The sequence below is a fragment of the Perognathus longimembris genome, chromosome 2 (assembly GCF_023159225.1).
Source record: "Perognathus longimembris pacificus isolate PPM17 chromosome 2, ASM2315922v1, whole genome shotgun sequence".
In the NCBI taxonomy this organism is placed as follows: domain Eukaryota; kingdom Metazoa; phylum Chordata; class Mammalia; order Rodentia; family Heteromyidae; genus Perognathus; species Perognathus longimembris.
In genome coordinates, this window is record NC_063162.1 from 45123598 (window position 1) to 45146542 (window position 22945).

General features: G+C 47.3%; 2 protein-coding genes across 7 annotated transcripts in view; one reads left to right on the plus strand and one right to left on the minus strand.

Moving 5' to 3' along the window:
* Positions 1-16069, plus strand: part of LOC125346411 (core histone macro-H2A.2) — a 32603-nt gene extending 16534 nt beyond the window's left edge. Inside the window, exons 3-9 of the mRNA XM_048338936.1 lie at positions 2776-2882; positions 4948-5145; positions 6209-6319; positions 8730-8829; positions 11643-11732; positions 14782-14956; positions 15650-16069. Coding sequence (XP_048194893.1) covers positions 2776-2882; positions 4948-5145; positions 6209-6319; positions 8730-8829; positions 11643-11732; positions 14782-14956; positions 15650-15815 — 947 coding nt within the window. The 3' untranslated portion in view covers positions 15816-16069. The remainder of the gene's footprint in view (positions 1-2775; positions 2883-4947; positions 5146-6208; positions 6320-8729; positions 8830-11642; positions 11733-14781; positions 14957-15649) is intronic.
* Positions 1-22945, minus strand: part of Aifm2 (apoptosis inducing factor mitochondria associated 2) — a 46916-nt gene that overhangs the window by 8300 nt on the left and 15671 nt on the right. For 5 of the 6 annotated variants that reach the window (XM_048338933.1, XM_048338935.1, XM_048338931.1 and 2 more), the window contains exons 6-9: positions 21866-21974; positions 20401-20553; positions 19359-19559; positions 17026-18756 (exon numbers count right to left, since the gene is read on the minus strand). In XM_048338933.1, the coding sequence (XP_048194890.1) occupies positions 18605-18756; positions 19359-19559; positions 20401-20553; positions 21866-21974 (615 nt within the window). In that variant the 3' untranslated portion in view covers positions 17026-18604. Of the gene's footprint in view, positions 1-17025; positions 18757-19358; positions 19560-20400; positions 20554-21865; positions 21975-22945 lie in introns of those variants that run through there. The other variant, XR_007209927.1, reaches the window with a different exon arrangement.

The following is a 22945-nucleotide window of genomic DNA, read 5'->3' on the forward strand; positions in this document are numbered from 1 at the left end:
GATAACTATTTTGCTTTTTTATGTATGTTTTTAGGGATTTTTTTCTGTTTTTGTTTTTGTTTAGAGATAAGGTCTTGCTACAGAATCCAGGCTGGCCTCAAACTCATGATTCTCTTGCTTCAGCTCCCCAAGGGCTGGGATTACAGGTGTGAACACCATGCCTGACTTGATCAGTATCATTTTAAAAGAAAGAAAGGGTTATGCAGCAACCTTATGCAGCATACCAGGTTATTTAATACAGTACTGACTTCCACTCTGTCCCATTGTCCCAATAAATGTGCTCATAGTTTTGAAATCACAAGTCTCCAATCTTTTATTGGATATAGGAGTGAGTTTTTGGTATACATAATATTCATACATAATCTGAGAAAGATATGAGAATGAGTTTGCAGTGAATTAGCACTGATTTTCTACCTTTCATTATGGAGATGCCATGTAAATATTTAACTCTAATGTTTATTTTATTCTAATTTTTTGTTAATTACATTTGCTTAGTTAATATGGCATTTTATGCCAAGTTTTAACTATCACCATAGATTTTATGGATGATGGCAATTTCATGTGCTATTTTATTTGAAATTAGGTTGATGGTAAAGACTTCTGCAGAATTGCCTGATAATTTATGGTTAAGGGTTTATGCCATTGTCCTGGCAGACTTCCTCACACATACACACACACACACACACACACACACACACACACACACACATTCATACAGTGCCTGAACACAGAGTGCCTGCACACACATACATACACACAGTATATACATACAGAGTACCTACACACACTCAAACAACATATTTATGCAAACACACATACATATACTTCAGTTCCCCCTACCATTATCAATGAGACATTATCAGTATACTGTTTCTAGCTTTCTAAGGGAAGAAGAACTTTTCCTAAAGTTACATTCATACTTTTTTTTTCAGACACACTCTTCCTATATAGCTCAGGCTGTCCTTGAACTTGAGATCCTCTAGCCTTAGACTCCCCACTGCTAGAATTACAGGATTGTACCACCACTCCCAGCTCATTCATCCTTTTTTGGGGGGGGGGGGGAGGTTTCTATTTATACTTTTTAGGGAATCCTAATTTGATTCAGCAGGACATTCTCTTAAAATTGAGGAATATAAAAATAATAATAATAAGAGAAGGGTAACCAGGCACTGGTGGCTCACACCTGTAATCCTAGCTACTCAGGAAGCTGAGATCTGAGAATCACAGTTCAAAGCCAGCCCGGGCAGGAAAGCCATTGACACTCTTATCTCCAATTAATCACCAGAAAACCAGAAGTAGAGCTGTGGCTCAAAGGGGTAGAATGCTTGCCTTGAGCAAAAAGAGTGCAGGGACAGCACCCAGGCCCTAAGTTCAAGCCCCACAACCAAAAGAGAAAGGGGGAGGAGGTATAAAGCAACACCTTTTATATGGCCCCCAGATTTCGATAGCATATAAAATAACTTTGAGTACGATTTTTGTGAGCATTTTCACACTTACCAAGTGCCATGTTTGCCAAGTCATGCCTATGGTGATAAGTATGTGGGAGGCCTGGTGCCCCAACATGCCTCCTTACCAGGACTCATAGGCATCATATTTGCTTCTCCCTATCTACTCTGCAAGCAAAAGGAAAAAGGAGAATATGAAGGCGATTTTGGTAGATGTAGATGGCTTTACCTACAGCACTACTGTTTTCCATACTTGGCTCTACACTGTAGACTGAAATGTAGGTCCTACATTAGGATTCTGTGTCGGTCAGGATTCACTTCTGCTAATTGTAGTTTAAGCAAGAGAGTTTTATCTTACTCCCATACAAAGAAACCTAGAAAACACTCTCGTTTATTTATTCTGTTTCAACATCCTTAGTTCTTTTTCCTTTTTTACATTTATTTCGTTTGAGCCAGTACTGATGCTTGATCTTAGAACCTCCTTTAAGCTTTTGTGCTAAAGGCTGGTGCTCTACCACTTAAGCCATACCTCCACTAGTTAACTGGAGATAAGAGTCTCCCAAGCTTTCCTTCCTGGGATGGTATTGAACCTTGATCCTCAGATCTCAGCCTCCTGAGAGGAGGATTATAGGCATGAGCCATCAACATCTGGCTTTCCCAAGTTTGTTGTTGTTGTTGTTTTGCCAGTCCTGAGGCTTGAAAACAGGGTCTGAACATTGTCCCAGGCTTCCTTTTGCTTAAGGCTAGCACTCTACCACTTGAGCCACAGTGCCACTTCTGGCTTTTTCTGTATATGTGGTGCTGGGGAATCACACCCAGGGCTTCATGTATACAAGGCAAACACTCTACCACTAGGCCACATTCCCAGTCCCCCCATCCTTTTTTAAAAAAGGATTGATTTTTAAAAATCAAAGATGGCTGCTCAAATTCCAACCATCATCTCCTCCATGCAGGAGTAGGAAGGGAAGAAGGGCACTGCGCTTCATTGATGGCATCTTCCCAGAAATCCCAGGGCAACTATTTTTCTCCCATTGGCCAGAATTAGTTACATGATCACACAACAAAGGAGGATGGGAAGTGTAGTCTTCGTCCTACAATTTTGAGCTTAACAGAAAACCAAATGCCAATACAGAACTCATATACACAATTAGAAGATTTTTCTCCTGGGTATCATATATGAGGTCCTGCTGAAAATCTCTTACTTTGAAATTTCTGGATTTCTTTCTAGGCCCAGGGGAAAGAAAGCCACAAATGAAACACAAAGTCTAGTTTTAAAGAAAAGGAACTCAGCCCCTAGTCTGTGATTATTCGTGTCCTCTTGTAATTTCAGCGGAAATCCTAGAATTGGCTGGGAATGCTGCAAGGGACAACAAGAAAGCCCGGATAGCCCCAAGACACATCCTGTTGGCCGTTGCCAATGATGAAGAGCTCAACCAGGTATGTGTGAAGCACAGAGCAGCTGTGAAAGGCTGGCCACACACACAGTTGTAGGTGACTCTGCTGGCCCCCCATCACTCCCCTAAGGGGTTCCCAGTCCTACCTACACAAAAACTTCAAACCAGGAAGGGAAGAAGAAATCCTGCTAGTCCTGTCATGAGGAGCCCAAATCAGGTCACCTCTTTGGCCTTCTGGGTATTGCAAGACCTCGTTTCCTCATGAGAGACCAGGTCTGTGCTGTTTAAAGACAAGCAGCACCCTCATGCTTGCAGTTTCTTCAGACTTCGTGTATGGCTTGTTCCTTAGTTATGGATTAGAACTGACCCTTATATTTTGGAACTCTCTCCAAAGTCAAGTGAATGTCCTCCCACCCCCATCCCGGGATCCACAAGGTAGTAGACGAATAGCAGAAGAATGTTTATATTTCTTTTTTGAAGGGGAGGAGAGGGTTACTGGGGTTTGAACTCAGGGCCTTGAACTTGCCTGAGCCATACTTCCAGTCCTTTTTGCTTTGGTTATTTTTTGAAATATAATTTTATTGTTATTATGAAGGTGTTGTGCAGAGGGGTTACCACTTCACAGGCAAGCACATGCCTCCATGACTAGCTTTTTATTAGTTGAGATGGAAGTTTTTCCAACTTTTTGCCCGGGCTAGCCTTGAACCAAAATCTTCCCGATCTTCACTTCCAGAATAGCTAGAATTACAGGAGTGAGACAGAGTACTTGCCTTCTCTTTATTTTTGAACAATGTTCTTATCAGACTGTGTTAAGCATATGAATTTATTGTCAATCCATCAAAGACTGATAATTTCAAAAATGTAATACAAGTTCTTAGAATAAAGCAAGGGCATACAGACTACAAGCCATAATTTCTTATTAATAGGTTCACTAGATATTCAGTAGCTATCCATTTCCTGTGAAGGTTTCTAGACTCTTACTTTTTCATGGTTCTTACATCTTACAAGATGTCTGAGCTTCTCTGATCACAGATGACTGAGCCAACAGTTGACATATGAGCTGGCATCTGAGATGGCTCAGCATGGCGCTGATTTAGGATCTGCAGAATACATTAGTCTGTCAGTACAAGTGGATTGTTTGCAAATAAATATTAAACATATCAGTTTGGAGCTGGACATCAGTGGTTCACATCTATAATCCTAGCTACCTGGGAGGCTGAAATCACAGGATCACAGTTCAAAGCCAGCCCAGGTACAAAAGTCTGTGAGATTCCAATCAATGACCAAAAAGCCAAAAAGCCTAAAGTAGAGCTGTGGCTCAAATGGTAGAGCACCAGCCTTGAGTGGAAAACAACTAAGTGATAGCACCTGGCCCCTGAGCAAAAAATAAATAAATATATATGTAGATATATATATATACATACATACACACACACACACACACACACACACACACACACACACACACACACACACAATCTACCAATTAGGAGGTGCATGACCAAACATCTTTTCCTGACAGAACCACTACATAGTGTGTGGAGCACTGCTGTTTTCTGCTCTCATCCTTATGTTGACCTTGGAACTTAGTTTTGTCCAGCTGTGTTCCCCATGGGTAAAGCCCTTTATCTCAGTTTTGTCTAGAATTCCAATGTCTGGGCCGCATCCTTGGTTTTAATTCTTTTCACTTTGCTTTGCTTTGTTTTGCTTTTTGGTCCAAGATCACAGCATGCTTTAATACCTTCAGAGAGATGATATTCTAAGAAATAAGAGACAGGAGAACCAATTAAATTATGCCATTTCTTTAGAAAAGTAACGACTAGAGTCAAGCCTTGTTTTGCCAGTAGTTAGAACTGAATCAAATCAAGAAGCAAGCTGGGTATGGGGTATACTTCTATAACCCCAGCCCTGGAGAGAGAGGGACAGGAGGATCATGAGTTTGAGACCAGCCTTGGAGATGTTATCTCAAAAAGCCCAAAAACTTGGGAAGGAAGCTCAGTGTAGAGTGCCTGCTACTACACACCAGGCACTGGATTTGATCCTGAGCACTGAAAAACTAAATCCAGAGCCAGCAATTTCTTTGCCAGAGCATGTGTTTTTCTCTCCAGCTGCTAAAAGGAGTGACCATCGCCAGTGGAGGTGTCCTTCCCAGAATTCACCCTGAACTGCTGGCCAAAAAACGAGGGACCAAAGGCAAATCAGAAACTATCCTTTCCCCACCCCCAGAGAAAAGAGGGAGGAAGGCCACATCAGGCAAAAAGGGAGGCAAGAAATCCAAGGCTGACAAACCACGGACATCCAAGAAGGTAAGCCAAGGCACATGGCATGCAGGCATGCACACCTCCCTGGCCTCATGGTGTGTATTTCTTCAAGATTCATGTGTTAAAAATCCAATGGTAAGCCAGGTGCCAGTGGCTCGTGCCCATAATCCTAGCTACTCAGGAGGCTGAGATCTGAGGATTGCACTTCAAAGCCAGTCCTGGAGGGGCTGGGGATATAGCCTAGTGGCAAGAGTGCCTGCCTCGGATACACGAGGCCCTAGGTTCGATTCCCCAGCACCACATATACAGAAAAAACGGCCAGAAGCGGCGCTGTGGCTCACGTGGCAGAGTGCTAGCCTTGAGCGGGAAGAAGCCAGGGACAGTGCTCAGGCCCTGAGTCCAAGGCCCAGGACTGGCAAAAAAAAACACACACACACACAAAGCCAGTCCTGGCAGGAAAATCTGTGAGACTCTTATCCCAGATAAACTACTCCCCAAAAAAGATGGAAGTGGAGCTATGGCTCAAGTGCTAGAGCACTCACTAGCCTTGAGCAAAAGAAGTTCTGGGACAGTGCCCAGATCTAGAGTTTAAGCCTCAGGACTATCATCAAAAAAAAAAAGACATACACAAGACAAGATTAAGAGGTGGGAGATAATGACTGACCCCAGATCCCTCACCCATGAGACTAGAGCTAGAGAAAGGGGGGGGGGGGGAGAGACAGAGATTAGAGCTTGTCACAAAACTGTGTCTACTAGAGATTTCCAAACCCAAAGCATGCTGGATTTTAGACCACTTTCACTGCTTGTATTAGGCTACATTATGACAAAATATCCCCCTCCATGCTCCTACTCCCCCCCCCCACCATCCTTTTACCTCTACTCCTACTCCTCACCCTCTACAAAGAGCAGAGCCCTGGGGCGTGCCATGCCTAGCAGGTACAAATGTCCAGGTTTGATCCCTAGCACTGTAAACAAAACAACAACACAGCAGGACATAACACCTTCCTTCCCCAAGTTCCAGACAGCCAAAGGAGTTTCATAGGCACTTTGGGCTTTCTCTGGGTTGTTTATCATCTGTCCTTCTGATTTTATTTATTTTTTACAACAGTTCAAACCAAAGGACAGTGATAAAGAAGGAACTTCAAATGCCACCTCTGAAGATGGGCCGGGGGATGGATTCACCATCCTGTCTTCAAAGAGCCTTGTACTAGGGCAAAAGGTAAGGCAGAGTATCAGAGCATACCACAGAGCCACCACTGTGGGGGGCGGGGGTGTTTTGTTTTTTGGTACTGGGGATCGAACCCAGGACATCTTACTTGCCAGGCAAGCACTTTGCTACATCCCAGCCCTTGCCACTGTGTTTTTAGACCCTATGTTTTCCATGCCACAATGTCCCCTTCAGCCTTTGTGCCCCTGGTACAACTTTCCTGAGTCTTGAATTATACATCTGTAAGCTGAAGACCTGTGGCAGTTTCTGCCCTTTGGTGCTGAGGATGGTTTGTGCTGACTCTGGTCAGCCAAAGGTCAGCATAGAGGATCTGCCTTATTAGTAGACAGGATATGCATTAAATGTTTTGCTGGGCTGGGCTCTGGTTGCTCAGGCCTATAATCCTAGCTACTCAAGAGACTGAGATCTGAGGATTGTGGTTTGAAGCCAGCCCAAGCAAGAAAGTCCATGAGACTCATCTCCAATTAGCCGCCAGAAAACTAGAAGTGGTGGTGTGGCACAAAGTGGTAGAGCGCTAGCCTTGGGTAAAAGAGATCAGAGTCGGCGCCCAGACCCTGAATTCAAGCCCCATGAACAACAACAACAAAAATTGACTGGGAAATCTCCAAGTTCCAATTATTTGTACACCCACCCCACTCCACCCCCCAAAAAATCCATAGTTCACTGCCTCTGACAGCCTGGCTTTCATGATTTCATGCAATTCATCAGAGAAAGAAAATAGAAATGTATGCTTTCTGTATTTGTTTGGTGTTAGAAATGAATTATTTGCCAATAATTCAGTCGGCTTGCCTTTCTGAGCTGCAAGAACAACAACAACAAAAAAGCAAACATGGCTGCATATTTGAATAGTTTTCAGCTACACAATAAGCAGCCTGGCCAGACATGCAAATAATTCATCCTCACAACATAAAGTTTACTGAACAATTTATCTACACATGGAGAAAGAGTCAGTCAGTTCTCTAAATGTCGGCAGGTGCGTGCAATGAACTTCCGTTCCAGCTGCTGGGAAGAGCGTGTTCTAAGAAGCTAAATGTGGCAGGTTCCTAATTCATCTCCTCTGGGATCGAGGGGCAGGGGAGTGGAGAGGAGGATCTATATATGATTACTAGCTTTCTCTCAAGCTTACCTAGGGAATCTTGAAGTTCTTCACCACACGGGGGGACACTAGAGAATGTTCTTTATTCTGCTCTGCATCGAATAGCCCCAAGAATGTGATCCCCAGAGGGCAAGGCAGTCAGAGCTCATCAAGTCAGACAGCCCATTCCTTCCCTTCAGCAACACCATTGGCTTCAGTGCCTGTTCCCAAAGTTCCTTGCTACTCCAACACATTGGGGCCAGGAAAGAGAGAGCAAGTCCCAGGCTCCCCTCCCTCCCAGATCTTCTTGGGTAAATCATCCCAAACCAGATTGGGAACTAAAGGCATAACCTACAAGGGAAAGAAAAAGAAGGCAGCCAGGCATGCCTGTAATCCTAGCTACTCAGGAGGCAGAAATCTGAAGATCTTAGTTCAGTGCTAGCCCACACAGAAAAATCTGTGAGACTCTATCTCCATGTAACTAGCAAAAAGCTGGAAGTGGGGGCTGGGGATTTGGCTCAGTGGAAGAGTGCCTTCCTGGTGAGTGCAAGGCCCCGAGTTCGGTCCTCAGCTCTGGGTAAAAAAAAAAAAAAGTTGGAAGTGTAGGTGTGGCTCAACTAGTAGAGTACCAGTCCTACCAGTACGACCACCAAGAAGGCCACCAAGACTCAGACATTCCGAAATGCAAAAGCAAGCAAGGCTTTATTCAAGCGAGCTGCAACTCGGGCCTCATCCTACCCACCGACACACCAGAGGTTAGGAGGGAGCCTTGAGCTGCGGTTACACAGGGCTTATAAAGGCAAAAACAAAGTTACAACAACCAGGTGTTCAAGCAAGCAAGATTAGGACACAGGTACAAATCTGATTGGCTCAGGGCTCGAGGCACTCTGGGGGCAGTTAGAGTTAAGCATTCCCAGTGGTTAGAGTTCTAGACCGACTGGGCCCTAATAAGCTTGTCCTGGGTTTGCTCACATGGCCTGCTTATCTCAGGTTCACGTGGTAGAGTGGGGTTCGCGTGGTAAAGTGGGGCCTGACTTCAAAGTCTGGCACTTCACCAGCCATGAATGAAAAAGCTAAGGGAGAATGCAAGGCCCTGAGTTCAAGCCCCAGTACTGGCAAAAAAAAAAAAAAAAAAAAGAAAGAAAATAGATTCGTTGCATGCTCTTAGCCTTGTAAAAGGCCACTGAAAACCAAGCACTGGGATATAGAATGTTGCTCTACATGCAGCCCTTATGTTAGCAATTGGTCTGAATAACTGAGAGAGGCAATGAGGATTTTCAGTGGGATTGATGTTTCACCTGCTTTCCTATTTTCTTCTTAATGCAGCTGTCCCTGACCCAGAGTGACATCAGCCACATTGGCTCCATGAGAGTGGAGGGCATTGTCCATCCAACCACAGCCGAAATTGACCTCAAGGAAGACATAGGTAAGGCCCCGAGACTTCCATAGCAGTGCCATGAATAGCCTAGTGTCCAGGCAAGGTCTTGTGAAGGCTGTTGCTGGGTGCTGGGTGCCATCTTTCCAGAAGTCCTACATAAAAGCTTTTGTCCCTGAAGGTAATGCAATGGTGTCACTGGACGTGACCTCACTTTATGTTAATATTCACTCATGGTTTGGTACATCCTCATCGTCGTGTCATACAGAAACAGATCATCAGTGTGCAGCTTGATGAAGTTTTCTCAAAGGGAATACCTCCATTCAACCAGCACCTTGATGGGGAGGTAGACCCTCCCCAGCGCTCCCAGAAACCCCCATAGCCCCCTCTTGGCCATTATCTCCTCCAGAAGAAACCAACACCTTGTCTTCTAGCAGCACAGAGGGGTTCATCTGTTTTGAATGTTACTAGGATGAAATAATGTGCTCTTTTTGCTCAGATTAACATTTGTGAAATCTGCCCAGGCAGATGTGTGTGCTTGTGTTCATCCATTTTCTTTGGTGTATGATGTTGTACTCCATGGATAATCCATAATTTTTTAATCCATTCTACCACTGACTAGGCCACCATAATCAGTATTGTTTTGAATATTGTTGAACATGTTTTGCATTAATTTCACATATATGTCTGCATATTGAGAATACTACTGGTAAAAAAGGAAAGGGACAGAGTCAAGCATGGTGGTGTATTCCTGTAATCACAAAACTGGGAGAAGAAGGGAGGCTAGCCTGGGCTAGCAAAAACCCTGCTTCCAAAAGCAAAATACAACAAAGATGGAGGAGGACACCTAGAAATAATTAGGCTGCCTCCAAATCTATGCACTTTGACTTATTTAACCAGTGTTTTCCCAGTTGTCTCATGAGTTGGGGAGAGAGCTGTTACTGGGAGAGGAGGGAGGCTTGGGGCTGTGGTTTAATCTGTCCAGAGCATGGGCACCACCCAAGCCAAGTGGTCACCATGGTCACCATCTTAACTGCCCTAAGCTCTCCACTGAAAGGTGAAGTAAGTGAAGAAAAGGCTCTGTCCTAGGGAGCAGGCTGGCCTGTGAGTTTATAGCAGTACAGACCTAGGTCATAGCACCTCACCGCGCCCCCCACCCCGCCCGCCCAACTCATGACTCCCCCCTCCCCCAGCTCATTGTCACTCCCTCCAGGCATCAGAAACTGAAAAAGGAGATGGGAGGACTTTGCTGCCCACTAAGGAGTAGGGACAGTTCCTCCCTCACCTGGCAAGGCCCCGTCAGTCCCCACTGTAGAAGGACGCCCCCTATTGGACCAACCACAAGCTCTGTTTTTATTTGTGTCCTAGCTTCTTGCAAACAAAGCAGATTGTTCCTACTTCATACATTCCCATGTGACATGGGGGCGGGGGGGCGGGGAGCAATGATAAAAATGTCCCTCTTTTTGGTAGAAGAGAGGTTTGAATTCCGGACCTTATACTTGCTGGGCAGGTATTCCACCACTGAATCATACCTCCAGGCATTTTTTTGCACTGGTTATTTTTGAGATAAGGTTTAGGGGCTGGGGATATGGCCTAGTGGCAAGAGTGCTTGCCTTGAGATAAGGTTTAGTCTTTGTCTCCAGACACATGCCTGGGCTGCATTGTAGCTAGGATAACACACATATGCCACCACAGCCGGCTCTTAGTTGAGAACTTTTTCCAGTGTGGTTGGCCTGGAACCTTGATTCGGAACCTTGATTCTCTCAATCCCAACTTCCTAAGTAGCTAGAATTACAGGTGTGAACCATCAACAATTGGGGGGGAAAAAAGAAAAAGTTCGGGCTGGGAATGTAGCTTAGTGGTAGAGTGTTTGCCTAGCATGCATGAAGCCCTGGGTTCGATTCCTCAGCACCACATAAACAGAAAAAGCTGGAAGTGGTGCTGTGGCTCAAGGGGTAGAGAGCTAGCCTTGAGCAAAAAGAAGCCAGGGACAGTGCTCAGACCCTGAGTTCAAGAGACAGGACTGCTGGCAAAGAAAGAAGAGAGAGAGAAAGAGAGAGAGAGAGAGAGAGAGAGAGAGAGAGAGAGAGAGAGAGAGAATAAGAAAGAAAGAGTTCTTTGTTTCAAAGTAACAGAGTAGGGGCTGGGAATATGGCCTAGTGGTAAAGTCCTCACCTTGCACACATGAAGCCCTGGATTCAATTCCTCAGCACCACATATATAGAAAAGGCCAGAAGTGGTGCTGTGGCTCAAGTGGTAAGATTGCTAGCCTTGAGCAAAAAGAAGCCAGGGACAGTGCTCAGGCCATGAGTTCAAGCCCCAGAACTGGGGGGAAAAAAACGTAACAGAGTAGAAAGAACACTAGTATTGGGACAAACATTCAAGATCAGACCGTACCAGTGCAGAAAAAAGAAGAGAGGAGAAAGGAGGGCAAGAGAGAGGAATACACTTTTCAAATCTGCATTTTTCCTTTGAAAATTAAGGCTCAAGTTAGAGGAACATGACAGGCTGCTCTGGACCTGTATCTGGCCCTTGACCCCAAATCCTTACAACATGTTGTCTGCTGCTGAGAATACTATAGAGATTGATGTGGGCTCTAAACATACAGAACAGAATGCTCCTGTGTTCTATCCCTTAAAAGAAACAAATCCTCAGGGATCAAGTTGTGATTACTGCATTGCCCTAAAAAGATGCTTTACTTCAGCTTGCTGACCTAAGTCTGCCACACACAGACCCAGAAACCCCTGCCACAGGAGAGGACCGGGTAGGCCAGGATAACAACTGGGAGCTCTGAGTCCTGGCTGCTTCCTGACTTCCCCATGGGAAGGACAGGACACCTGCAAACCCTTTACTGTTCTCTGCAGGAAAAGCCTTGGAGAAGGCTGGGGGCAAAGAGTTTTTGGAAACAGTAAAGGAGCTTCGCAAATCCCAAGGCCCTTTGGAAGTTGCTGAAGGTAAGCGTGGGCCCGGGCCTTGTTCCCAGCGGGGGTGGGGCACCCCACACATCACACATATATTCCACATGTACAACATCATACACTAGAACTCATCAGACACCTCTCTGACCATTTGAGTGGCCAAGGCAGACCTTGTCATATGCTCTGGAGGCTAGAAAGTGCCCAATGTCCAGATGCAACCTCTTCTCCAAAAGGTACAGAGCCAATAGGTTGTGTCTTTGTGTGCGTACACATGCATGCACGTGCATGTAGAGGTTACTGGGGGTCGGCTTGGTTTGGTAGTATCCCCAGGAGACATAGAAGGAAATCTAATGTATTTCTAGAAGGACTCAGCTTTAATCCAGGCTGATAGCAATTATAGAATACATGCTTATTTCATCTTTATTAGAAACACATAAAAGCTTGTAATCCTAGCTACTTAGAAGGCTGACATCTGAGGATCATGGCTCAAAACTAGCCTGAGCAGGAACGTCCAAATAACCACCCAAAAGCTGGAAGTGGAACTGTGGCTCAAGTGGTAGAATGCTAGCCTTGAACACAGAAAGCTCAAGAGACTGCACCTGGGCCCTGAGCTCAAGTTCCAGGGCCAGCACCAAAGAAAAGAAAAAGAAAGGAGGAGGAAGAAGAGGAGGAAGAGGTGGAGGAGGAGAAGGAGGAGGAGGAGGAGGAGGAGGAGGAGGAGGAGGAGGAGGAGGAGGAGGAAGAGGGAGGGAGAGAGGGAAGAAGGAAGGAAGGAAGGAAGGAAGGAAGGAAGGAAGGAAGGAAGGAAGGAAGGAAAAAGATGTAAAAAGATATTAAATGGACTGGAGGTATGACTCAGTGGGGAAATGTTGTCTAGCATGCCTAAAGCCCTGAACTTGATTCCCTCCACTGCAGAAGGAAAGAAGGAAGGGAGGAACAGAAGCGAAGGGAAAGGAAAGGAATGGAGAGAAAGAAAGAAGGAGGGAAGGATAGAAGGGAGAGAGGAAGGAGGGAAAGGAGGGAGAAAAAGAAAATGTTAGCTTTGGCAAAAGGGGGCTGACCACAGCCAGGCAGGCCCAGGGTCATCAGGCCCGCAGAGGGGCCTAGGGACCTCCCCCCCAAAACTCCTCCCAGCCATCACTGTTCATTCTGAATGGGAACGTGATGCTGCTAGTGAACAAATCTCCAGTCCCTGAGTGAGGCCTCCCAGACACGACATGACAACTGCTTCACGGGTATCTGGTGAACAGGCTTGTCCTGTTTGGTTGCACTCAGCACCCACTGGACACAGGCAAAGCCAGGAACCATAAACTTGGCTGTCTGACTCCAGCCCCAGACTGCTCCCCACCCATGCCAGCAACTATGTGGACATTGTAGCCTTCAAATAAACCGTTCAGGTTTTATTGTTTGGTTTGGTTTTCTTTTTTTTGGTTGTTTAATCGGTTGGTTGGTGGTGGTAGTGGTGGTGGTGCTTTTGTTTGTTTTTTGTTGTTGTTTTTCTGGTGCCAGTAACTGGGGCTTGAACACAGGGCCCTGAGATCTTACTTGGCTTTTTCACTCACGACTATTGCTTTACCACTTGAACCATACCTCCTGTTTTCTTAAAACTTATTTTCAAGATAGGATCTTTTCTGCCCCAGCTGGTCTCAAATGTCGATCCTTTCCACTCTCGGTCTCCTGAAAAGCTAGGAGAGCAAGCCACTGGTGTCCAGCTCTTTTGTTTTGTTTGGGAGAAGGTCTCACTACATAATCTGGGCTAGCCTCAAACTCTCGATCCTCCTGCCTCAAGCCTCCCAAATGCCAGGATTATAAGTGTGCACCACCATGCCTGGCTCAAATAAATCTTTCAGGCCAACCCCGCTCACACACAGACAATAGACATCATATATGTTGCAAATGCTGCCCCTAGAGGCCATGAATGTCACCAGACCTCCACAGACTGCCCAGGTTCCCAAGAGCTCAGACACTGCAGAAATCCTTGGGTCACCAAGCCTAGCTCTGCCAGAGTAGTAACTCAGGATCAGCTATAGCCAATTCAAGGGGGCCCAATTGTGAGCCAACGGATCAGACCAAGTGGCTCCTAGGGATTGATGGGCCCAGGAACCCCCTTCCAGTTCTCAGCAGCCACAGTGCTCATCAGGTCCTGTCCCAGGAACGGGGTGGGGGAGAGGGGGTGGAGCAAAGCAAGGAAGAGTGGCAGATTGTGAGACAAGGCTGAACTCTAGTTCATGTTGAACCCAGCTTTCTGCAGGGTATGTGGAGATGACCCAACACAGTGCATGTCTGAGCAAGTACACGAAGGGTTAAGTGGCTCAGGGAGGGTCTGAGCGTGAGCCCAGCGCCGTACCCACAAGGCCTGAATGATGCGGGCAGACATGGCTATGTTCTGAAAGCCACGATGTCTCATTCCTAGGGCTGCCCCAATAAGTGACCACAAACAGTGATATCAAAAACACAAATGTAGACTTAAGAGTCCTGGCGGTCAGCATCCCGCAGGGAGTTCTGAGAGCTAAAAGGAAGGGGTGGGCAGTACTGGTTCCTCCGGAGGCAGGGAGCGTCCCACCTGCCCCAACTCTAGCCCACATTGGCTCAAGGACCCATCACTCATCTCTGCTTCCCTCATCACATGCCTGCTCCCGCCTTTGGGCTATCTGGCCTCCTCTTCTAGAAGCCATGGAGTTACACTTAGGACCACCCCCAGTGCTCCAGGAGACCTTCCATCTCACGGTTCTGGCTTAATCCCATCTACAAAGTCCCTTTGGTGGGGCCAGGTGACAGCCACAGGTCCCAGGGATTAGAACACAGTTGTTGGGGGGTTGGGGGGGGATGGTCACTAATCAACCTACCACAACACAACTTCCATGTGTCCCCACGACGAGATGTAGGAATAAGCTGTACCCAGGGCCTGTCGATGGCCGCATGAGCATGAGAGACTGTCACAGACTCAGGGGGTGCTGTCCAGCTCCCTGCACTTTGGTCCCCCCACAGATCTATCAGGTGCCCCTGTAAGGCTCAGCTTGACCCTCTGGGCTGAAGGTGACACTTAGGGAATCACCTGCTGCTTATTTTCTTGCCCATGTCCCAGCCGCCATCAGCCAATCCAGTGGACTCGCAGCCAAGTTTGTCATCCACTGCCACATCCCCCAGTGGGGCTCCGACAAATGTGAAGAACAGCTGGAGGAGACCATCAAAAACTGCCTGTCAGCAGCCGAGGACAAAAAGCTAAAGTCTGTCGCCTTCCCGCCCTTCCCCAGTGGCAGGTAGGATGTGCTTCCCCCAAGCTGATGGCTTCCAGCACTTTTGCTGGGCACTGTTTCCCAACACGTTTACACATGCTCTGCCCATTCCACAGCACACGGCCAAGGCCTAGCAGCACAGCCAAGCGCCATAGCCTGGATACAGGGTGAGAAACCCAGTTTCCACCTTCCACACATCCAGAGGCAAGCCTCTGGTCTGTCCATCTGCTATCCCTGGCTGGGGCCATCTCTCCAGCTGCAGAGAGGTACCGTGAACAGAGGCAAGGTGGCATATTAGTTGTTTTTCTGTGCCAGTCCTGGGGCTTGAACTCAGGGTGGGCCTAGCCACTGTCTTTGAGCTTGTGCACTTGAGGCTAGAGCGACATCACTTGAGCTACAGCTCCACTTCTGGCTTTTTGGTAGTTAACTATCAAAGAATCTCATATATTTGGCTTTGAGTTGGCTTTAAATTGTGATCTTCAGATCTCATCCTCCTGAGTAGCACCCAGCTATAAAATGCTGACCTGCTAGAGGTTTTGAGACCAGCTTCTATCTTGGCTAGCGGCATCATATCTGTCAGTGTGGCAGCTCTGAAGAGAGAACTATTCCTGTTCCCAATGAGACCCCTCACACCATTAGGACCCAGTGAGCTACGGACAGTTACACCAGTGGGACTTGGGCCCAGAATAACATGGCTCTCCTTTTGCTTTGGCACAGAAACTGCTTTCCCAAACAGATGGCTGCCCAGGTAACCCTCAAGGCCATCTCGGCCCACTTTGACAGCTCCAGTGCGTCCTCACTGAAGAACGTCTACTTCCTGCTCTTCGACAGCGAGAGCATCGGCATCTATGTGCAGGAGATGGCCAAGATGGATGCCAAGTAGGGCCTCAGCACCAGCAGGGAAGGAGAATCGACTCATGAGAGTGGGGTTTTATTTTTGAAAGCAACAGGGAAGGGTGTTGGCAGGGGAGCAGAGGGCAGAAGAGGGGTCATGGGGTAGCCAGCGGGGAGCAGACCCTGCCCAAGGAAGGAGCCCTTTGCATAATATTGTCTTTACAAAGAGCCTCCGCTGTAATTTTCCAGGTCTCCACCAGGGAGTTTTTTTCCATGTGTTTTCTTCCTGTTTTAGAACTTTTTTAAAAAAAAAAAAAAACAGACCTCATTTTAGATTTATAGCATTGACTTTTACACACAAACACCCACAGATGCACACAAAATCTTTCCAGGATTCTTAAATCTTTTGTTCCCCCTTTTACACAAGGAAGAGGATATGAGAAGGACATGAGTCTGTTGGCTATCTCTTTTCTACAGTGAAGAGAAGACAGGAAAGAAATTTCATGGGTGCTTTTCTCTTGTTTTAGAGCCCCCTCCCCGGACCTCTGACCCCTATAATATCTGTAACTACTCCTAAAGATTTTTTTTTTGCTTTGGGCTTTCTTGTTTATTTCATTTTGTTTTTTAAAGAAAAAGAAAATGAAAGGGAAAAAAAATAAAAGATTCAGTGTCTTTCTTATTATATATTCTTTTTTTATTGCAATGCCTTCCTTCATTCCCCAAAACTGTTCCCTTGGATGGATACTTCTAGGATGTTGTAACTAAATAATAAAAGGCAGTGGGGGCAGGACGCTGGTAGCTCACCCCTGTAATCCTAGCTACTTAGGAGGCTGAGATCTGAGGACCAAAATTTGAAGCCAGCCCAGGCAGGAAAGCCCATGAGACACATCTCTAATTAACTACAAAAAAAACAGAAGTGAAGCTATAGTCTAGGTGATAGAGTACTATGTTTAAGAAAAAAAAAAAAAAGAAAAAGAAAAAGAAAGGGGACTGGGGATATGGCCTAGTGGCAAGAGTGCTTGCCCCATATACATGAGGCCCTGGGTTCAATTCCCCAGCACCACATATATAGAAAATGGCTAGAAGTGGCGCTGTGACTCAAGTGGCAGAGTGCTAGCCTTGAGCAAAAAGAAGCCAGGGACAGTGCTCAGGCCCTGAGTCCAAGCCCCAGAACTGGCCAAAAAAAAAAAGCTCAAGGACACTGCCCAGGCCCTGAGTTAAAGCCCCAGAACTGGCGCATCACACACACACACACACACACACACACACACACACACACACACACACACACACACACACGCAGTAAGCCTTGCCTCTGGGTAGAAGCCTGCTGGATGGGGTCTCAAGAGCAAAGCTGTGGACAAAGCCACATGTGAGCTGCCATCCTCTGGGACAGAGGCACAAGTTTCACTGAGACCTGGGCAGCTAAATGAAACAGACTTGCTGGGCACCAGTGACTCACACATGTGATCCTAGCTACTCAGGAGGCTAAAATCTGGAGGACTGCAGTTTGGACCATCCTACCATGCACAAAACTCTGACAAACCCTACTACCATTAAAAAAATAATAATAACTTATATAAATGCAACAAAGCTAAGCTACAGCCCAAATGGGATGGCTAAGAACCGGTGAGGCTGGTGCCCAAAAGACTGCCGAAGACAACCATCAAAAGCAAGCAGGGATGCGCAGAACCAGGCCTGAATTTATTCAGATGATCTCCATTTAGCTAAGGCATCCTAAAAGAGGCTTCTCCATATCAGGTCTCTCTCAAATACGGAAGTTACTTGTAGCTGAGACAGTGCGAGACATTACTGCCACCAACCAGGCTGAGCATACAAACCAGGGACATGGGTTGACCAGGAAAACAGAAGCATAAAACCAAAAGTCCCTGGGATTCTCTTCCCCTCTCCTAGAATTACTGACACTTCACACAAATTTGCCTCTAAGTCTCACTCATCTGTTTCTAACTTCCCCTCTTAGTTCTTGCTCATTGTCATTTTATACAAGTTGAATTTCCAAGCAACATTAGAGTCCCCTGCTGGTTCCTCTGCTCCCTGCAGGCCCTCGATGGCACCTCCTCATGGGTCATCTGCTGCTTTTCCTTAACTACCCCAGCAGCCCGCCCAGCTTCTAACACCTCACCAGTGTGCTAGCCAGAAGCACACTCTGTGTAGCTCTTCTCAAGTATGCCTATGGTGTAGAGTTGGGATTGAAAACAGGAGAAATAGAAACGTTCACAAAGATGAAGGAAGGTAGGGACTAGTCAGGTTCAGTGGTATATACCTGTAATCCCAGCAACTGAGGAGACTGAGACAGGAGGGTGGCTTGAGCCACAGTGTCAAAAATATAAAGCACAAACACTAACCCAAAACTAGAGTTTACAATAAGGCTTAACAACCTGCTTATCGTGGGAGGTCTGAGCTTCCTCAGCCCTGTCTGAGGAAAGGCTTGGGGTGCAGGACAGCTCACTTTCTTAGCTGTTCCCACCTGCAGGCTCTCCTTCTGGTCTTCAGACAGGATGGCAGCCCCCAGGAGCCATACCCTGAACACCACACCCAAGCCCCAACACACGCACATTGCACAGGAGCCTGAGGGCAGAAAGCTGCCTGAGCCCTCCCCAACACCTTGCCAGCTCAACAGCAAACACACCTTCTAAACAGTTCTTTCTTTAATGCTCCTCTCTCTACTCTCTCTCATTTTTTGGTTTCATACAAGTAATTCTTTCAGACAAGACAGTATCACATTTTACTCCAGACAAAGAGCTTCTCTGCCCTTTGCCAAGAGGCCTGTGGCACATGTGAGGCCTCGCTGTGTCTCCCACCTGCCCCTCGCCCCTGTCAAGGTGGAGACTGCCGCATGGTTTTCCAGCTGGTAGAGATGAACAGGTCTCTGCTCTTAGCCAGCCGGACCATGAGTCGGCCCACGTAGAAGCCGCTGATCTGGCCTACACCATCATTTCTGCCCATGGTCAGGAGGAAGGTCAGGGCACCTGCGGGGCAGAGACACAGCATAGCACTCATAGCCATGGCCCTCGATTTCCAAAGCGCGCACCCACCCAGCCTTCCCTTCCCTTTCCCTCCAGGGCAGGGGTTGTATGACTTTTTAGGGAAGCAGTATCCTAGGGCTTGGGGTACTTCATTTGCTTTTTGAGCCAAGGTAACAATATATAGCCAAGGTTGACCTCAATCCTCCTGCCTCAGTTTCCCAAGCATGGGTATTTACATGACTTTTTTGTTTTGTATGTGCTAGTTCTGGGACTTGACTAGGGCCTACGTACTGTCCCTGAGCTTTTGTTATTAAGGCTAGTGCTCTACCCCTTGAGCCATAGCTCTACTTCTGGCTTCTTGGTGGTTAACTGGGGATAAGAGTCTCATGGACTTTCCTGCCCAGGCTGGCTTTGAATTGCAATTCTAGGATCTCTGCCTCCTGAGTAGCTAACAGAGTGGGCCGCTGGCACCCCAGCTAATGGCTTATTTTTAAAGAGCCTTCAAGGGGCTATTTCTGTCATCAACTTTGAGACTGTGGTCTAATGGCCAGTCATCTTCCCCATGTCGAACCCCAAAGTGACACTTGCTCCTGCATTCACCATACCTGGTTTGTAGGCCTTGAGGGGCCTCTGTTTTATGGAGTTGATGATGTTGGCCACAACAACATTAGCATGGAGGCCAGCGTGATAGGCCATCTTGGGCTCCTTCACATCGGCACAGTCACCAATGGCATAGATATTGCTGCAGCCCTCCACCTGCAGGAACTCATTCACTCTCAGGGAACCATTGCCAGCCAGTCGGCTCTCTGCAGGGCAAGACACACCCAGATTAGACCCGAGGAGCCAGACTCAGCAGCAGGCCACAGGGGGGATGAGTCCTGGGCACTGGTCCAGACACCTCAGAGGCGCATATCCAAGAGGTGATCTTCCCACCTGCTATAGTCCTGCCCCAAGTCCCTACCTCCGACCCTCCTGCAAAGTCAGGCACAGAGATCCAGGTCTTCAATTCCCCTTTGGACACAGATCAGAATTTTAAAATAAATGTGGGGCTTTCATAAATACCAAGTAACTTATCTGTGAAAACACACGAGGGCAATGGGGTGCTCTGTGTCCATGATTAGTCCTAACTCCCATTCCTGTTGCATGCAGGCAGGAGCTCCTGGTCTGGAAGCAACACTCAGAAGTAGATGACAAGGACATGGGGACACCAAGCAACCAGAGGATCTGGCCACTGAGTATCCTGCTCTCACAAATCAACCCGCCCACTACACCTCCAAGCAGCTAGTCACGGGGCTTTAAGGCTAAGGACTGTCCCCAACCCCAAAACCTCACTGCAAACTGTAAGCTGAAGTAGCCAGATGTTTGTATCCAAATTTGGAGACAGCAGGACACTGTGCATAAAAGGGCTAACCCAGGATTTACCACTAGGGGGCAGCCTAACTTTAGAAAATTCCCGGTGTCCTTGATCAGCTTGAGCTAGAGCCACCCAAGAGCTGAGGAAAGCTCCACAAAAGGGGACCCTTGCCTGCATTTAAAGTTCAAATTTACCATTCTGAATTTAAACCAGTGAGCTTCTGAGGTGAGGGTGGAAGGCAGAGACTGGAGGGCATCCTCAAGAGTGCTGGACAGAGGGCCAGCTGCCCTTACCAAAGGCACTGCAGTAGGCAGAGTTGTTGATCTTGACACCGCTGCAGAGAATCACCAGGTTGGTGGCCACCTCCGTGCCCTTGTCTGTCTGCACCTTGATGTACTCCCGATACTCATTGAGGGGCAGCTCCTCCAGGTTGATCACCCGCTCACCTGTCAGGGGGTTCCATGATTAGGAGGCTGGCAAAGGCTGGCACCACACCATGGCTGACCACAGGCAAGGCCAGGGCCATTCAACGAGGCTTCCCCTTCACTCCATCTTCCCACCCAGCCTCTTCTTCAGTCCACTCTCCTACCCCAGGAAGCACACAGGTGGATATCCTGCCTCAGAGGATACAACTGGAAGGGAGTGAGGCCGAGCCTCCCTGGAAGTGCCTCAAGTCGGCCTCTCTGGTTGTCACCTTTCCCGTCCCAGGACACTTCGAACCAAGTTTTAGGGCAGGTAGCTTCAGAGAAGCAGCTCACAGTATTCATGACTTGAACATCCAGTTACCAAAAGGAGGCTGTGAGCCTGCCACTGGTGGCTCACACCTGTAATCCTGGCTACTCAGGAGGCTAAGAACTGAGGATCACAGTTCAAAGCCACCTTGGGCAGGAATATCTGTGAGACTGTCTCCAATTAACTACAAGCAAGTAAAGCTGTGGCTCAAGTGGTAAAGCACTAGCCTTGAGTAAAAAAAAAAACAACCTCGGGGACAGTGTCCAGGCCCAGGACTAGCACCAAAAAAACAAAGGGGGCTGGGAGTATGGCCTAGTGGCAAGAGTGCTTGCCTCCTACACATATATGGAAAAAACGGCCAGAAGGGGCACTGTGGCTCAGGTGGCAGAGTGCTAGCCTTGAGCGGGAAGAAGCCAGGGACAGTGCTCAGGCCCTGAGTCCAAGGACCAGGAATGGCAAAAAAAAAAAAAAAAAAAAACAAAGGGTGTGACAGGTGGGAAGGACTTAAAAATGCCTTATCTCCTTCAGCACAAAGCATGAGGGAGTAAATCATGGATATCCCACTGCTGGATTAGAACCCCTCTAAAATGCTGGGTGCTTCTCTCACCACCTGCTCTGGACAAAACACCTCCCACTCAAAATACAAACCAACAATCCCCTTCCCACTCCCAATGGACATCAAAACTCAGGGCAAATCCTTTAGATGCACTTTTTAAAAAATAGTTCAGCAAACAGGTATCCCCAGGTATCTGACCAGCACTGCTGCCTTCTTGACTTCTACTTCCTGGATAAGGAGCCTCACACTGGAGTCATGCTTGAATCTATTACCCATGCTTCGTGCTGAATCCTGCACACAATGGGGAAGACACAGGCCCTGCAGCAGGAAGCTCTGGCCAAGCCCCTGGGCCACAACTCAGCAAGCCGGGAAAGGCTGAGGGGTGAGGTCACATCGAGAGGTGAGGTCACATGGAGGGGTGAGGTCACACGGAGGGGTGAGGTCACACGGAGGAGTGAGGTCACACGCACTCAGCAGTAGCTGGACACCCTTCCGGAGGAGGATCTCCTTCACTTCCTGCCGCACACAGAGAAGGAGCTCATTGTCAGCCAGGGCCACTTGGGAGTGAATGAGAGTGACCTAGGGACAAAATGGCCCAGAGGATGAAAGGGAACCCCAGTCTCTGAGTCACATAAACACCCACCACACCGACCACCTCCTCTACCAACTGAGGCCCCAGAGAAGTCATTTGCACAGGGCTGGTAGCAGACCATGGCAAGCAGAGCTCCAGCCCACACCACCTTGTCTACAACACTTTTATCAACATCCTGCATCCCTAGACCAAAGGACTACCCATGTGCCAGTGTGCCAACCCCAACCTCCCCTAGGCCAGCTGCAGAGTTACTTACAAGCATCTCAGGGCCCTTCTAATGGCATAATCTACATATAAGCAAGCAGAATTCCACCAGGGTGGTATTGATGGTCAGGCAAGTTCTAAAATTGGCACTCCTGGACATATCCAGTTATCTGGGTGGATACAAGGAGGCAGGAAGTAGCCCAGCTCTGAAACCCCACCTCTGATATCACCACTCAGAAGCTCACTGAAATGGGTATAACCACCCCACTCAGGAACTTTGTTATGATGAAGAGAAAACGTGTAGAGGATATAACTTGACATGTTCTGTTGCATTACTATTATTTACCTACTAAGTATAAGCATATGAACATTATGCTGACTTAGTTGAACTAAATTTCTACTTCACGTGGGTCTTTACCCCTACAACATAACAAGAAATACATACATAGAGGGCTGGAGCTATGGCTCCAGTGGCAGATGTCTCAGCCAAGCAAGTACAAGGCCCTGAGTTCAAACCTAGTACCAGAAAAGTGGAAGGAAGGAAGGAAGGAAGGAAGGAAGGAAGGAAGGAAGGAAGGAAGGCCTTCACCCTGATTCCTGACATCCAGCTCTTACAGCCCTTGTAGAAAGAACTGCTGAGACATTTATTCTAATATTTTTGTATTTGACCAGAGCTTTGAGGATCTTTGTAATTTTCTGAGTAACAGGAGCATCTGACACAGAGCCCCTGAATCCCTTTGCAGTTCCTGGGTGA